This window comes from Canis aureus, chromosome 17 (genome assembly GCF_053574225.1).
Source record: "Canis aureus isolate CA01 chromosome 17, VMU_Caureus_v.1.0, whole genome shotgun sequence".
NCBI classification, from domain to species: Eukaryota; Metazoa; Chordata; class Mammalia; order Carnivora; family Canidae; genus Canis; species Canis aureus.
Genome location: NC_135627.1, coordinates 12,867,018 through 12,884,306, shown reverse-complemented (window position 1 = coordinate 12,884,306; position 17,289 = coordinate 12,867,018). Strand labels below are relative to the sequence as shown.

General features: G+C 46.4%; 1 protein-coding gene and 1 long non-coding RNA gene across 8 annotated transcripts in view; one reads left to right on the top strand and one right to left on the bottom strand.

Annotated features, from left to right (window-relative positions):
- Positions 1 to 17,289, top strand: part of FARP1 (FERM, ARH/RhoGEF and pleckstrin domain protein 1) — a 288,608-nt gene that overhangs the window by 252,146 nt on the left and 19,173 nt on the right. For all 7 annotated transcript variants that reach the window (XM_077855140.1, XM_077855134.1, XM_077855139.1 and 4 more), the window contains one exon: positions 13,969 to 14,050. In XM_077855140.1, coding sequence (XP_077711266.1) covers positions 13,969 to 14,050 — 82 coding nt within the window. The remainder of the gene's footprint in view (positions 1 to 13,968; positions 14,051 to 17,289) is intronic.
- On the bottom strand, positions 10,752 to 16,793 carry LOC144287795 (uncharacterized). Its single transcript, XR_013355549.1, has 3 exons — positions 16,639 to 16,793; positions 12,164 to 14,504; positions 10,752 to 11,024 (listed from the first exon to the last, which is right to left on the bottom strand). It is a non-coding gene; the product is annotated as an uncharacterized LOC144287795 (long non-coding RNA).

Sequence of the window (17,289 nt, the reverse complement as noted above, 5' to 3'; positions counted from 1 at the left end):
ACTGGGTATTTATCCCTAAGATACAGTTGTGTTGAAAGACCGAGACACCTGCACCCCAGTGTTTATAGCAGCAATGTCCACAATAGCCAAACTGTGGAAGGAGGTATGATGTCCATCAAAAGATGAACGGATAAAGAAGCTGTGGTCTATGTATACAGTGGAATATCACTCAGCCATTAGAAATGACAAATACCCACCATTTGCTTCAACGTGGATGGAACTGGAGGGTATTATGCTGAGTGAAGTAAGTCAATCGGAGGACGAACATTATATGGTCCCATTCATTTGGGGAATATAAAAAATAGTGAAAGGGATTATAGGGGAAAGGAGAGAAAATGAGTGGGAAATACCAGAGAGGGAGACAGAACATGAGAGATTCCTAACTCTGGGAAATGAACAAAGGATAGTGGAAGGGGAGGTGGGCAGGGGTATCTGGTGACTAGGTGATGAGCACTGAGGGGGGCACTTGACAGGATGAGCACTGGGTGTTATGCTATATGTTGGCTAATCGAACTCCAATAAAAAAACATACCAAAAAAACCCCATAAATAAATAAATAATTATAATAAACAATGAAAAAAAAAAAAGGAAGGACATTGTGACACCTGTTATAGCACAGGTGAACTGTATAAAGACCGGCTAAGTGAAATAAAAGCCAGGATACAGGGCCGCCTGGGTGCTTAGTGGTTCAGCATCTGCCTTTGACTCAGGGCATGATCCCCGGGGTCCTGGGATCGAGTCCTGCATCAGGCTCCCCTCAAGGAACCTGCTTCTCTGAACTCTGTCTCTGCCTCTCTCTGTGTGTCTCTCCTGAATAAATAAAATCTTTAGAAAAAAAAAAAAAGCCAGGAGACCTATACTGTATGATTCCACTTGGGCGATCCCTAGAGTAATCAGATTTATAGAGACAGAAAATAAAATGGTGGTTGCCAGAATCCGGGGTTAGGGCAATAGAGCGCTAGTGTCTAACCTTAGAGACAGAGTTTCTGTTGGGGAAGATGAGATGTGGGAATGGATGGCGGTTACATAACAGTGCGAATGTACTTAATGCCACTGAACTAATTGTACACTTAGAAGATGGCAAAGATGATCAACTGTATCTACGTTTTACCACCATTTTTTTAAAATAGAAAAAAAAATCCTAAGTTGTCCAGTGCATAATAGACAAATGACTTCAAAACGGTGTCTTGCACACGAGGGACTCTGCCCGTGTGGTCACTCTGTGGGCTTCCCTGGTGCATCCCAGGACTCCCCCGTTTGAACCTCAGGCAGCAGCAGGTGAGCCAGAGGAGGCAGGTGTGGGTGCTGGTTGGATTGCCCTCCATCTGACCACCCCTCCACACCCCCGCCCCTGAGCATTCGCAGCCGGGGCTCTGGTGGGTTAAGCTGAACCAAGCATATGCCTTTAAGCCAAAATCGTACTTGAGCCGTATGCTGAGCACTTGCTTACAGATGCAGAGTGGGGTATAGTCTACCTTTCCACATGGATGCGGACCACACAGTGCACACATATCCCTTTTGACGGTGTTCCTCATTCTTGGAGGCTCCTTCATCTCCCCTGAACTGCCCCACTGCTCTGGGAGGTCAGCAGGGCTTTCTCCTCAACCCATGGAAAGTGAAAACAGACTTTTTACCTTTCTTAAGTGTCACAGAAGGAGGTATAGCCAGATGCCATACCTTTCTCCTGAGGTGGGACCCACAATGTTAAAACTCATTACTTCTCCGGCCTGTATTTGGATTTGGGACCATGTTGGGGAAATGCTAGAAAGGAGCCCAAAGGTTGGACAGCCTGTGTTCCTGAGCTCACTGCACACCTGAGTTTGCTGTAAGCAGGGCAGGTAGGAACACTGTCCTTTTCATGGACTCCTGAGGGCTCCCTGCCCTGGCATGATGAGGCCTTCCTCTACTCTTCAGAAAGTAGCTCTCCCTGGAGCAGGAGCAGCTTCTCCCAGCATCCTCTGCTCTGGCAGTAGATGCAGGTGTTTGAACCGGGCCTGAGCACGTGCCACATTCCATACGTGTGTGTACATGTACACACACACACCATCTACCCTCCTCCTCTCCCCTGTAAGAGTTGGCCCCTCCAGCCTCAGCCGTGCACCATCAAGGACTGATTGGCCTCTCAGCCCCATACTGTTGAAAGGCCGCCAGGGGCTGCTGGTCGCTGCCCACAGAAAGCCCAGGCTGGCGTTGCCCATGCAACTTACATGATGCCTACGCTTTGGTCCTCCTAGAGTAGACCTCTGTAGGCTGCTCCCCACATGGGCATAAGGAAAGCGTTTAATTTCTATATTGTTTGCCAACATCAAAATATTTGTAAAATTGACTGCAGGTGACACTTAAAATTATTTAACTGAATAATAATTACTGTCCCACAAACTTTGTTCACAATTGCCTAACCTTTCCCAGACGAGGTCCCATCTGGTGGAGGTCTCCTTTCTTACCATAGGACAACAAAAACTGTTTTCCTCCTTTTAGAGTAAAATTATCTGCGGTGCCTTTTCTTGTGGAACATTCTTGTGTGCTGTATCCCGCAGCCTCACGGGCTTTAAATACTCCCAGGGTTCCACAGTGATGAATCTGGTGGTGAGCAGCCAGTCTAGGTTACAACCCTGTGTGTCAGAAATTCTGAGACAGTCTTTATTCCAGCAAAGCCTGTTAACCGCACTGATTTTTCTATCTATGAAACAGCACAGTTCAGAGGCCTTAATCCTCCCCGTCCTCCATCTCTGAACTTCCAGGACTGTTACCAGCCTTCTTGTATCACTGACCACTCTCCACCTGGCATCTCTGTTCTTTATGCACATGCTTGGCACCTGGTTAGTCAGTCCTGTGCCATTTAGTCTAGACTGGAACTCAGGAATGAGGTTGGTGTGGTCAAATGAATGATTTTTTGCCTTTAAATTGCTTCACAACTTGGTAAGGCTCATTATTATTGTGGTTTCAAATTCTTTCGTGCCTCATCTTCCTCCAAGACTTGAGACAGTTTACAAATGGAAAACAATGTTAAGAAAAAGAAACCTATAAAGTCACACTGTTCCTCATGGCAGCTACTAGCCACTTGTAGCAATTCAAATTTAAAATCTACATTCAACTAAAAATTCGTTTTCTCAGGACGCCTGGGTTACTCAGTGGTTGAGCACCTGCCTGGCCCAGGGTGTGATCTTGGAGACCTGAGGTCAAGCCCCACGTCGGGCTCCCTGCATGGAGCCTGCCTCTCTCTCTCTGTGTCTCTCATGAATAAATAAATAAAATCTTAAAAAAGAAAAAGTTTTAAAAAATTTGTTTTCTCAGTAACACTAGCCACATTTCAAGGGTTCATTAGCCACATGTGGCTAGTGGCTGCTGTATTGGATAGAAGATATAAAACACATTTTAAGGGCGTCTGGATGGCTCAGTCCGTTGAACATCCGATTCTTGGTTTCAGCTCGGTTCATGATCTCAGGGTTGTGGGCTCGAGCCCCATGCTTAGCAAAATCAGTTTGAGAGATTCTCCTCTCTCTCTTTCTCTACCTCCTCACCCTCCACCCCTCCCCCTGCTCATGCTCTTTCTCTCAAATAAATAAAATCTGTAAAACACATTTTAGGGGCACCTGGTGGCTCAGTCGGTTAAGTGTCTAACTCTTGATTTTGTCTCAGGTCATGATCTCAGGGTCATGGGCTTGAGCCCTGTGTCAAGCTTCATGCTCAGCGTGGAGTCTGCTTGAGATTCTCTTTCCCTCTGCCCCTCCGCTTGCTCTCATGCACTTGTGCTCTCTCTCCCTAAATCTTAAAAAAAAAATCATCACAGAAAAAGATCTGTTGGACAACATTGGGCTAAAAAATGAATAAGAAATAGTACTTGTTACTACAACAAACACAGGGCCTGGGGACACAAGAGTTGCTCAAAATACCTTCAAAACATGCATGAAGTGTCTTGGTTTTGTCCAGGGTAAGGATTAATCTTTGATAAAGCAGAGGGGGCCTGGCAAATGAGGAAGGACAGTGCTTTTATAAAGTCTTACTCACATGCAAAGTTCATGGCATTACTATTAACAATAAACTACCATTAATGAGAATTTACTATGTGCAAAACTCTTCAGGAACCTCGTACCACTCAAAGTTGTCGTTACTGTTAAAAACTTAAATGACCACCCAGCTTCTCCCTTTTGATCTTCAAAAACAGGTTGGCAAACTATGACCTATGGCCGGATCTGGTTTGCCACCTGTTCTTGTTAATAAAGTTTCATTGGAACACAGGCATGCCCATCCTCTTACGCATTGTCTATGGCTGCTTATCCAGTTGAATATTAGTGACACAGACTGTATGGGCCACAAAGCCTAAGATATTTACTGTCTGGCCCTTTACCAAACAAAGCGTGTTGCCCTTGTTGAAAAACACTTCCCTGGGTGTAGGTGTTACTCCTGTTGTATGGTGGGAAAAATGGGGCTCAGAGAGGTGAGAGCCCTCTCACACAGCCCGTAAGCAATAGCGGCACAACGTGAACTTAGGTCTGATCTGATCTTCAGCTTGTGACTTTGCAGCTGTGTTGTTGAAACACAAGGAAAGGCGCTGGGAGTGCACTTGCCATGGATTCCTTGTTCTTCAGAGGAGAAAAGGAGTGTGCATTGGCATGCCCTGGCCACACAGGAACCCCGCAGAGCCCCATCCAGCACCTGTGTCCCCAACTCCTGCATCCCTTCTTCTGCTCCTGGCTTTGGGAGGTCAGCTCTGCTCCCCAAGAGCCCCTTCTGCTCTGCACACCACCCTGTGGTGTGTGTCCTCCTCTCAAACGTGGCAGGAAGTACATGGTGGCATCTGGTCAACACTGGGCCCGGGGTGGCTTTGTCTGCAGAAGTATCACCTTTAGGTCTCAAATCTGATATGATGGATTTGAATTTTTTTCTAATCTACCAAGAGACTTTTTAATGGTGAAATGGCCACTCCAGGGATAGTGATATTATCAGAGGTGACCCCTGTAGAATTTAGCCTGGCCATGTGTCCTCAGAGCCTCTCTGCGCCCGAGGGATTGCAATAGAAACAACAGAAGTGATAATAAGACCTGCCAGGTATGCTTTCAAGCCCTTACACACCTTGTTTCAGCCGTGCATCAGAAAGAGGGGCTGAGCCTCGGTTGGTAGGATGAGTAGCCTGGCCAGGTTGCAGAGTTAACACTGGATTTGAACCCAGGCAGGGGATCCCTGGGTGGCGCAGAGGTTTAGCACCTGCCTTTGGCCCAGGGCACGATCCTGGAGACCCAGGATCGAATCCCACGGCAGGCTCCCAGTGCATGGGGCCTGCTTCTCCCTCTGCCTGTGTCTCTGCCTCTCTCTCTCTCTATCATAAATAAATAAAAATTAAAAAAAAAAAAGAACCCAGGCAGCGTGGTTTCCGAGTCCTGCTCTCCACATCATACTCAACTAACTGCCTCTTAACTTTCCATTTGCCTTGCTGCTCTCTCCCTGTGAAATTTCTGCCAGAGCCTTAGATTCAAACCACACATGCTATTTGCTGAGGGACCAAGAGGCAGAAGAAAAGTACACCTCTCTCCACGCACTACTTTTCTCAAAGTACATGGGCTGTTGGGCATGATTCTCTTCAACAGGTGTAACTATTAGCTGCGGCTTTCTTCTCTGGGTCTTAGGGAAGCTTTTATATTTGCTTGGTTGCTTTTTTTTTTTTTAAGATTTTATTTATTTATTCATGAGAGATACAGAGAGAGAGGCAGAGACATATGCAGGGGGAAGAAGCAGGCTCCCTCTGGGGAACCCAATGCAGGACTTGATCCCAGGACCCGGGATCACGACCAAGCAAAGTCAGACACGCAACCACTGAGCCACCCAGGTGCCCCTGCTTGCTTTCTTTTTAACACGTAAGTGATGTACTAGGAACTTTTAAGGACCCTATTTTGTGTCTGTATTCTTTACTTCCCATGAAGTCTGGGAATTCCTGAGCAGTGGTATTTTTTGCCGCTGGCTGATTCAGGCACAAGGTAGGTGCACAGCTGTGGGACCTGAGAGCAGAGAGCATTGTCCTGTGGTATCTGCTTGGCCTTGGTTTAGATCAACAGAGATGTTAAAACCATTACAGTCTGAGATGAGGCTCTTTCTGTATATTACTGTTAAGGAGCACTTTTATTTTATCCCTTTCATTAAAAAAAAAAAAAAAAAAAAAACCAGGTTGCTTGCCAATGTTGGTGAGAGTTTTGGTTAATGTGAATTGAATGTTTCCTGTGTTCTGGAGATTCTTTTTTTTTTTTTTTTTTAATTTATGATAGTCACACACAGAGAGAGAGAGAGAGAGAGAGAGAGGCAGAGACATAGACATAGGCAGAGGGAGAAGCAGGCTCCATGCACTGGGAGCCCGACGTGGGATTTGATCCCGGGTCTCCAGGATCATGCCCTGGGCCAAAGGCAGGCGCTAAACCGCTGTGCCACCCAGGGATCCCTGTTCTGGAGATTCTTAATCACTGTTCATATATCATGTCATTTAATCTTTACAAAAATGTCATCAAGTAGATATTGTCATTTCCTTACCCCACAGGTGAGGAAATGAGGCACAGAGAGGGTGAGTTACTTGATAGATGTCACACAGCTAGTTAAGGGCACACCTGGTTTTTGAAACCACCTGGTCTGGCTCTCACTATGCCTTCAGCACCAGAAGCTTTAAGCCTAACATTTAGAGGGAAAGAACTCCAAAGAAGCAGGCTGATTGCTGTTCACTTGTAACATGAAAACAGCTTCTGGTCCCCAGGAAACCCCAGCCCTGAGTGTGATCTGAAATAGTCACTGCCTGCTACCCTGTGTTGCCCATGCTTCTCAGGCCATTTCTGCCCACCCCACCCCACCCCACACACACACATAGGCACACAGATGCATGGATGAGGCAAGGATGTGACACACCTTTTCCTTCCCAGTGATACGCCCAGGGCTTTGAGGGCAGGGGCCATCTCTCCACCTCAGAGCCTTGAGCTGTGTGCATGCGAATCCCTCTGTCAGCAGACTTGGCCAGGATCAGCTTTCGTTTATTCACCAAATATTTACTGCATCCCTACGATATGTCACCCTTCCCAGTGTTCAGTGAACAAAACCAGCACAATCCCCGTTCTTCATTCTGGTTTCCTCCTTCACTCTGCTGTGTCCAGAAGGCAGCCAGACCAGCCTGATAGATAGGTTTTGAAAGGGGCACCTGGGGAGAGTTCAAGAGCTCAAAGGGCATCTGACCTTTCCTCAGAACAGAAATCACTGTGCATATTCCAGAGGTGCTAAATGTAATGATAGCTTTAAGACTGGCGGCATTTGTACAGGAAAGCACCTCGCATTTCTGCAACATCTTTCAAAACATTTTCCCTTAAATATCCTCACTTGACAGTCAAAACAATCCTGTAGAATTATGCCCACCTTCCCCTCCCTCTGGAAAATGAGGCTCTGCAAGATGGTCGGGTTAACATCTTGTTTTCCCTGGAGCCTGTGAATCTGGGGGCAGGAGAGGTAGCTGAAAACCTGCTCCCTGTTCTCTCTTGAGGGATGCTGTCAAGTAGAACTTCTGGCAGTGATGGAAATATGCTATATCTGCGTTGTTCAACACTAGCCGCTAGCTACATGTGGCCATTGAGCATTTATATAGGGCTAGTATGACTGAGGAAATGAATTTTTAAATTTCATTTTAAGTATACTTAAAACTTAAATAGCCATATGGGGATACTGTACTGAAGAGCACGGTTCTCGAGGCTTTAGAGCAAAAGGAGCTCTGGAATAGAAGGCAGAAGAATGTGGGCTTCCTTTCCCATCATGACTGAATGTCCCAGCACTGAATGACATGTGCTTTCCCATCTAAATTCCTGGAATTCGGAATCTTTGAGGTTAGCTGTCAAAAAGCACAACTCAGGGAGATTCTGTGAGCCCCACATGCCCTGCTTCACCGGCATCAGGGTTGCTTCTTGTATGCAAGAGCATTTATTCAAAGATTTTTCATTGGTTTAAAAAATAAGACCATGGACATCGGGGTGGCTCAGTGGTTGAGCGTCTGCCTTTTGCTCGGGTTGTGATCCTGGGGTCCTGGGATCGAGTTCTGCATCGGACTCCCTGCATGGAGCCTGCTTCTCCCTCTATGTTTCTGCCTCTCTCATGAATAAATAAATAAAATCTAAAAAATAAAAAATAAGATCATGGAAAAAGGGTTTAAAAAATCATTGCTCTCCAAGTAAACAGCAGTAAAACTCATTGGAGACAAGACAATGTGGCCTACCTAGAAAACCACTTGGAAGCAGAAACAGTGGAAGAAAAATTAGCATAAACAATGAAAAAAAAGGATGTGTGGGGTTTACCCATATACTATGCAGGAGGATCACTTGTATACTTATTTTTATAAATGTAATCAAAGTTAAAAATTACATGTTTGTTTCAAAGCCAAGAAAGATACCACAAGGACACTGATTTCATTTATATTCTGTCCCAGCTAGCTCTCCACTGTCCACCTGGGGTTCCAGGGACGTTGGTGACTGTTTCCTTTTAACACATGAGTAAAATGAAATGTTCTCCATCATATGTGGGAACTAGTTTCCTGGCTTATCTGCCGTGTTCCTAGCTGTATAGCCCACTGTGCTTTGAGAGTAGGCTGCTTTCCTAGGAAAGTGAAAACAATTTTTCCAATTGTCTGAACCACAGGTGAGTTTCTGCTGGAAGACACTGAGAGAGAGCCCTCTCCAGGTCACTGATGAGTTTAAAACAGCTTTTCTGTCCTGTTGCATTTTCACATGTGGTTCAGTAATAGGACTGAACCCAGGTAACCGTGTCAGGTCTCCTCTGGGTGTTATAAAGCCTGCCTGTGAGTGGGGTTGTAACTTTTGCTTCTCTTAATAAATGGGACCTGGTGCTAAACCTCAGAAGAAAAGCCAGAGCTTTAAGCATCCCAGTATTGTGACTGATGAGCATGACACTGCCAGAGCGTGTCTGCCTTCGGACAATGCTGGTCCAAAGGGTAAATCCCTTACCTGTAGCCACCAAAGGGAAACCCGAAAGCCCTAAGCCCAGTAAGGACGCCTCTTACACAGATGTCTTTCTCACAACAGGGGATGTGAATTAAAATTCGAATTAATTGGATTTTCCTCTCCAGGGAATCTCAAAGGACAATGAAATCCACCAACAAATATTGAAATCTACATAGATTACATATGGCTAATGTTTTTTAGATGTTCTACGTATTATGTATAATATACAAATATGTACTATAAATATATATAAACATCTAAGTATTCGCTATAGAATAAATATAATCTATTCTGGATAAATTGTTTTTTTTTAACCCAGCAACCCCCCTTCAGCCACACAGTAATAGAATATCTTTATTCATTTACTTATTTACACATTATCTTTCTACTTATACATAGATGCACAGATACATGTGAATATAGACTCTTTCCTTTTTAAAATCATGGAAACACAGAGACTAGTAAGAGCAAGGATATGATGTTTGATTTGCAAATGCAGCCTAAAAATGAGGCTCACAAAGTTGGGTCCATCTCCCGGGGTCAGGGAGCACCCAGACACAGAGCCCAGTGGCTGGGCCACACTCCAGCTCCAAGCTACAGTGAGCTTTGTCCTTCTGAGACGATGCTTCCCGTGTTGCAAGGAGAAGGGGAGGGCTGAGTGCTTAGGGAACATGCTTGGATTAATAGTGGGCTACTTGAAAAGCCCAGTGGATCGGTCACTACCTTCATTCATGGTAAGGAATCTCCTCTGACACTTGACTAAAGCCAGGCCTGATGTCCTTTTCTCAGAAAATACTCAAGTGGGGGACTGTATCACCAGTGAGGTCGTGGACATGCTGTATGCTGTTTTAGGGCTCCACGTAGATTTTAGGTTGACGCTGGGGCTGTGAAGGGGGAAGCAGAGTGGTGATTTCTCCCGTTGGCCTTGCCCACCTGCTCCTACAGCCAGTGTTGTGGATTCCCTGGTGGCTAGAGTCAAAGCCCTCCGGTGCCGGGGCTCCTCTGCCCCTTGTAGACAGCCTTGCTGTTGGTCAGTGGCGCTCCCCCAGGGAACTGGTCCTAATAACCTTTTCTTCCTCTTCTTGGGCTGCCGGCTGCCAAATTAGTGACCAGCTCACATAATGGTGAATGAAGTGTTTACAGAGGGTCGGGAAGACTTGGAGATTCATGGTGTGTGTGCGTGTGTTCGGCCCCTATGCTGAGCTAACACGTAGTTGCTCTAGAGAGTACGTTAATCATGGTGCATGGGTCAGAATTTTGCATCCAGGAGGCTTCTGAGTCCATGGGTTTCAAGAGTGGAATTGTCAAAAGAATTTTCAGCTTTGTTGCTGCGCGGTAATTACACAGACAACAAATATGTGGCCCTGTCTTCTAAACAAGGACCCTTTTCTTGTGAGGTTAACATCCGGAGGATGTTCTGGAAGAGTTATAATTACTTTTTTCATGTTCTTAATAATAAAATGACCTTTTAGTTCTTCATAATAAAGCAGAGACTTTGAACTTGCAGATTTGGGGGTATTAACATGTACAGGAAGGAAAAACAGAACAATGTTTCTATAGGCAGCAGCAGGAGTTTCGGGTTTTGTCCTCTTCCCATGGACTGACTCCCCATTCTGGAACCGTGTGGGGCTGGGACTGGCCATGTGCGCTGCAGAGGGGAGGGTACAGAAGGCGGGCAGAGCTGCCTGACCTGGTTGCATTGACTTCCTGGGCCCCAGCCTGCTTTCCCCACACCACCTAGAACTGGCCCTGTTTGAATTTATCCACATCACGGTCTCCCCACCCCCACGGCACAGGGCACTGATGGTAGGAACCTAGAGCTGTTTCTAAAATGCAAGATGCCAAAGACAGAGAAGCAGGGCTCTGCTAGCAAGCCAGTGCAGGAAAACGTCCCCTTGACTTTGGGGCTTCAACATGAGTACATTTTCTTTTAAGAAACAGTTGGCAGAAGAAGAAAGGAAGTGAAGTCAATGAAGTTTGGCTTCCACATGGTGCTCCGCCCCTCCCCTAGTGTCCGTTTCCAGCACTTCATTTTCCCCTGGGCTAGGGTGTTATCTGTGAGAAGGAGGAAATTGCTTGTTATTAATATTAAGCCAGAGGACGCCCCCACCCCATTTCTTCCCTTGCCCACCCAATCCACAGGACTCTGTTAAAATATCAAAATTATGTCCTTCAAACTAAGTAAAGACCTTGCTTAGCTGCGTGGTCAAAGGGCATGCCCATTTGAGAGGTTTGGGATCACTTACATAAGTTCCAAGTAATATCTACATACCCACGAATCAAATTGCAATTGTGTCTTGCCTCCTTTTATGAACGTATGGCATTTAGTCAAAATCAGGACATTCTAGCTCAGTATCTGGGTCTTCCTTTTTGTTCAGGTGTTGGGAGGCAGTGGGGTAAGGGCAGAAGAGCTTTCTAGCTCCTACAGGAGCGTCATGTGATGGCAAAGGCGCAGGGGGTGAGTAGTTCTATTAAGCAAAAAGCCTCCTTTTCAGGTGGAGCTCCTTTCTGCTCCAAGTATACGAGGAGAAGAACAATCAGTAAATGCGCTAAAATCAGGCACACATCAGGATCAACAGGGTGGCCAAATGACCAACTTCTCAGTAGAGACTGGATTAATAACCATATGCTAGAAATCCAGAGATGCCTCAACCCTGCAGTCGATGGAGCAGATTACTAGGCAGTGATTAGCCTTGGACCGAGGACAGTCTCTAAAGCAGGGCCTGGGTTTAAGTCCGTTGCTTAAAATTCTCCATGGACCCCATTTTGGGGAGAATTTGATCCAGTGGGTGTGGATATGGGAGACAAAGGAGGATATACCTGCGGTTCCTATCTTGGGGTTCGAGCATGGGGCAGAACAGTTTTATCAACAAGGGGATTAATATAGGAGGAGGATTGGGTTGGGGCAAGAAGATAATTAACTCTGGAACCTCTTTGAATTTGAGATACTTGCAGGGTCATTGGTGGAGAACCTTCTGAGTGGTATGAGAAAGACAATCCCTGGGTCGGTAGCTACAAGCATCGTTTGGGTACAGATGTGACATCGTGAATCAAGACCCTGGGGAATCGAGGAATTACACAGGAAGAAATAGGAAGTGGAGAGAGAACAGGGTGACCCGTGCATTCCCAAAGAACACACACCTCTTAGGAGTGGCTGCAGCAGGAGGAGGTGGCCATGAGGACTGAGAACTCACCTTGAGGGGAATCTGGGAGCCTGGAGAGAAAGGCGTCCCAAGGCTAGAGAGCAGAGCGCCCCACGCTTCAGGCACCCCGAGAGGCTGCACAGGGGCAGAACAAGGAGGTTGATGGGATTCCTTCACAGAAGCACTTCTGGGAGTGGTGGGGATAGAATCCATACTTAATTGGAAGAGAAGTGAGTAGTAATGAAGGCAATCTGCCAAAGTTTGTTTTGGCAGCTAAGAGGAAGCAGAAGGATTGAGGAGTGCGGTGTCGGGGTGGAAGGGAAGGAGGAGCAGGTTAAAGAAAGCATCCAGAAGCCGTTGACAACTCAGACTGGGAGCATAATGGATGCTCTCTCTCCCTTTATTCCAGAGAAGCTTTAGCTACCACCCAGTGGGTCTGGGTGCTCTTTCTCCCGTGATTTCATCCACAGTATCTGCTTAGTTAGAACCAGTGGAATGAAAAGCGCTGTTGACTGCCTATTGCAGGAAGCCAGGGGCTGGGCGACGAGCCAGCCCCTCTTTCTATCTGCCCTGGCTTTTCTAGCTTCTGGTTTACTTCCTTAAGTGCATGCATTCCTCCTGCCCTCCTCTGCCCATCCTGACAACCGTGATGAATTGGAGGTGGGGTCAACAGTTCGAGAGGGCTCCACAGGCTCAGCGCTGCTTTAGCTGAGAATGAAGGTCAGTCTCGGGATGCTGGAGGCACAGAGCGAAGGCACCCGTGGGGCTGAATCACGGCACATCCTGACTTGGGTTCAGGGTTTTGTTCCATTCGGAGCACCTCTCACTTCCGACGTGAGGCCCCATGCCCAGGTTTTTACCTTTTTTCTTTTTTCATACATCCCTTTCATTTAAGTTGGCTTCTAGCTTTTCCTGAACAGTTGGTTTGAAGATACTAGCCAGATTCATTGTTGCAAATGGTGTTTTGTCTCTGGAATATTCTTTTCTCATCAGTGCATCAATTCACAGGTATATGCTGGCGCTGTGCTTGGAGGGGTTAGGCTGGAGCCCCTCGACTCAAGTTCAGGCTCACGATCTCGTAATAGCTGACGTTAGTCAAGCCACACAGTTTTTGTGCCTCAGTTTCTAAAGCTGTTTAATGGTGGTGTAGATGGCACCTGCATCATAAGGCTGCCCCGAGGGGTAAATCAGTTCGTGCTTGTAATGCGCTCAGCACAGCGGACTGTGCTAAGTACCTACTGTTATCAATATTCCTTTCCTCTCTGCTGCTTAAGTCCCTGATTTATCAACATTGGCTACAGCCCGGAGCCATAAGAAATATAAATGTATACTCAAAACAATGCTGAAAGTGCCCACATCTTTGTCATTTACCACCCAGCAGGTGGTGGTGGGGAGGCTGGACCCTCCGTGTACCTGGGACACCCATCCTGCCTGCTTCTCCCTCCAATCTCCCCTCCATGCGTGGGTCTCCTGTATCTCCTCAGCCCTATTTTTCTCTTTCCAAGGGCTTTCCACACGGCTCTTTGTCTGCTTCAGGCTAAGAGTTCTAATAACGCCCAAATCACCCAAGTGTGGAGGCGGAGGAAAAAAGATGAGACCAAATTAAAATGACAAAATAGTTCTTCCGTCTAAGTACGAGTGGACTGCTCCGTCTGCAGAATGAGTGGGGTAATTTCCAAGTCTCCTTCCAGCACTAACATTCTCTGACACCCAGAGAAGGGAGAGGTACAGAATAATGGGATTGGAAAGGATGGCATAAAGGTCATTGTTGTGTGCTCTCTGGGGCTTGGGACAGTTTCTGGTAACGCGTCCACTGCTTAGGCTTTTGTTTCCAACCCCTTTGCCTCTGTTCTCAGGGAAGGCCGCTCAAATGCCCACATCAGAGGAGATTACCAAAGAATCGGAGATGTCCTGCTGAAGAACATTCAGGGTATGAAGGTGAGCTGCTCTGGGATGCCCGGGGGAGGGGGGGATAATGGCGGGGCTGCCGAAGGTCTGTAACCGCAGTCCATAAGCACACAGGAGCTGATTTGATGATCTACAGATAACAGGGTAAATCCCTCTTTCAAGATCATCTTATTTGGAAACATAAAAGAAAAATGCAGTCACTTGGGGTGTGGGGAGGGGAAGCACTCTTAGTACTTTCTCTTTGAAAGCTCTATGTTATAATCGAAACAACAGGTATTTTCTGTGAATAAATCACTCAGAACTCATTTTTAAAAATATGTAGAAAAAACATTGGTTGACTGAACGCTTCACTTTTCGTCAGTTGTTTTTGGCTTCTTGTAAGTGTGACAAACATACTGGATTCTGAGCCATGTAGGAATTCCATCAATCCTATGACTTGACGTCACGGTAGCAGGCAAGAGGATTTCTAACGAGGGAGCCGGGTCTGCGCCGAAACAGAATGAAATTATACCCAAAGAGTCAATACATATTGAACCAATATTCTACTTCATTTTTGATATCTGCCCCATCTCTTACATCTGAAATTTGCATTTTCACATTTTCACTTTCAGCTATTAATCCCTTTAACAGAGGATGTTTTAATTCACACAGTTTACCCTTTGCATACAAATACATCTATATTTGCATTTTAAAGCCATCTGCCTACATCCCCTAAGCCTCTCTAGTAACCTTAACTGAGAACTAAGAGCAGCCCCTAAGGAGGGCTGGTTGCTCATACTGCCACCATTTCTAAACCAACCAGCCCGCCAGCCAGCTGTCCATCTAGGTTTAGCTGAACACCTACAACGTCTAAGACATTTGTACAATAAAAGTTACTGTTGGAGTTTGAATTAATTCCAAGAACTTTGCTAAGTTGTCTGGTGCTTAATTTTTCCCCCTTTAGAATGATCTATCTCATGAGGTAGGACAATGTGACAGTGGGGGGGGGGGTTAGAAGGGGGGACACAGAAAAGATAGGCTTTAAAGCTACTCAAGAGATTTCCTATTTCTCTTAAAGATCAAGATCTTATTTAAGAGGCCCTGAGCTATTGCTCACTTTTTCTCCGTGTTCAAAAAACAACACTCCTCTCTGGGCAAGAGAAGAGAGAGGCCATGGAGGCTAGTGGGATTGCAGAGTCCTATGCAATAGAAGCAAGGAATTCTCTAAAATGTTCTACAGCTGTGGTATTTTTAATGCCCTAAGTCAGGCTGATGCATAAAACTCAGATGTAACAGTAAAACATCTTTGCACTTTCCATAGTTATTTTATTAATATTATTATTATCTTTAAAGATTTTGTTTATTTATTCATGAGAGACAGAGAGAGAGGCAGACACAGGTAGAGGGAGAAGCAGGCTCCATGCAGGGAGCCCGATGCAGGACTCGATCCCAGGACCTTGGGAGCATGCCCTGAGCCAAAGGCAGACACTCAACCACTGCCATCCAGGCATCCCAATATATTTTATTCTTTAAAGCAATTTCAAGTTTACAGAAAAACAGAGCAGAAAGCTCACACAGAGGTCCCATATCCTGCCCACCTACACATGTGCATGCACAGTGACCCCTAGTACTAACATCTTGCATGGCTGTGGTATATTTGTTACTACTGATGCACACTGTTCTTCCCTAAATCCGTAATTTGCATTAGGCTTCACCCTTGGAGTGGTGCATCCTGTGGGGCTTTGCCAAGTGCAGGATGTCCCGTACCTGCCACGACAGGACAACAGGATGACACAGGACAGTTTCACTGCCCTAAAAACCCTGCGTCCTCTACCTATTTCCCCCTCCCCTCACCACTGATCTCTTCCTGTCTCCATAGTTCTGCCTTGTCCAGAATGTCACTGAGTTGGAATCCCACAGAGTGTAGCCTCTTGAGACTGACTTCCTCACTTTAAGAGAATTCTTTCTTTTATAACAGGTCTTCCTTACTGTTACACTTTTCCAGTTCTTTCCCTCATAGGAACCTCTTTTGCCCAAGTTCTGCCTGTTTTGTGGCCCCAGTTGGGCTTTTTCCCTTGTCTCTCTGGGCTCCCTTCATCTGAGATGGCAGCTGACCCTCGAACAACACGGGTTTGAGTGGCACGGGGACACTTCTACGCAGTTTTTTCTGTAAATACAGCAGGGTACTGTAAATGTACATTCTCTTCCTTGTGATGATAAATATAACACTGTGCACTAATCAGCTCTCGCTGTTAACCAGAAGGCTTCTAGTCAACTGCAGCCTATTATTAAATGTTAGGTTTGAAGGCAAAGTTAAATGTCGATTTTTAACTGCGTGGGGGAGTTAGTGCCCCTAACCCCGGCGTTGTTCAAGGGTCCACTGTACGACCCTGCCCAGGGGGGCTGCCACCTGCACTCACTCCCTTTAAGGAGGCTTAAACTCCACCATGGCCTCCACCATGGCCTCCAGGGCCAGCAGTTGGAGACCTGCCAGCCTGTTCCCTGCCCCCTTGGGGACAGTCCCCAGAGGTGTTCTGTTTGCCAGCTGTCCTTTGTTGCTCACCCACAGAGAGCTGACATGCCGTGGGCATCCAGGCTCCTCTGTGTCCACCTCGCACCTGAGACCTCCTAAAACATACCTGGTTTATGCTCCTAGCAGTTCTTTCTCCCATGTCTGGTGAGTTGGCATTTTCGTGTTGAGTCGGCTTCATTGGCTGTGCTGGCATGTGAGTTAGTGTGCGGATGCCATGAGCATTTATAGCATGGAGCTCTGTGCAAGCAAAATAAAAATAGGTGGGGAGGCTCAGACAGCCACTGGTAGCCTTTTTTAGAATTTGTTTGGGTTGCTTTTTCTTGTCGTGGTTACAGTTGGGTTTAAAGAATTTTTGTGAAGTATGAAGGGAGGGCCGCTAAAGGTTCTAGAGATACAGGAGCCTGGATTAGCACTTTTGTCCAAAATGCTTAGAGTGATCTGTAGCTTGCAGTGTCCTTCCTGCCCCTCACCCCCCAAACCCCTGTGCTTTGGCCTGCATTTGCAGGGGCTCAGCAGGGGTGGTGTCAGCAGCTACAGCAGAACTGTTGGTTCCCAGAGCCTCCACTTGTCACCATGACCCATGAGGCAGCTAGGCCAGGGGCTGCCACCCCCATCAGAAAGTCGCATACCCAAATTGTGATCACCAGCTCACACTTTGAACTTTCACCTGGAAACACCTGCCTGCCCAGGTGCACAAAGGCACTTCAGAATCACACAAAAGAGATCCGCCTTCACACAGGCTGTCTCCTCATGTGTA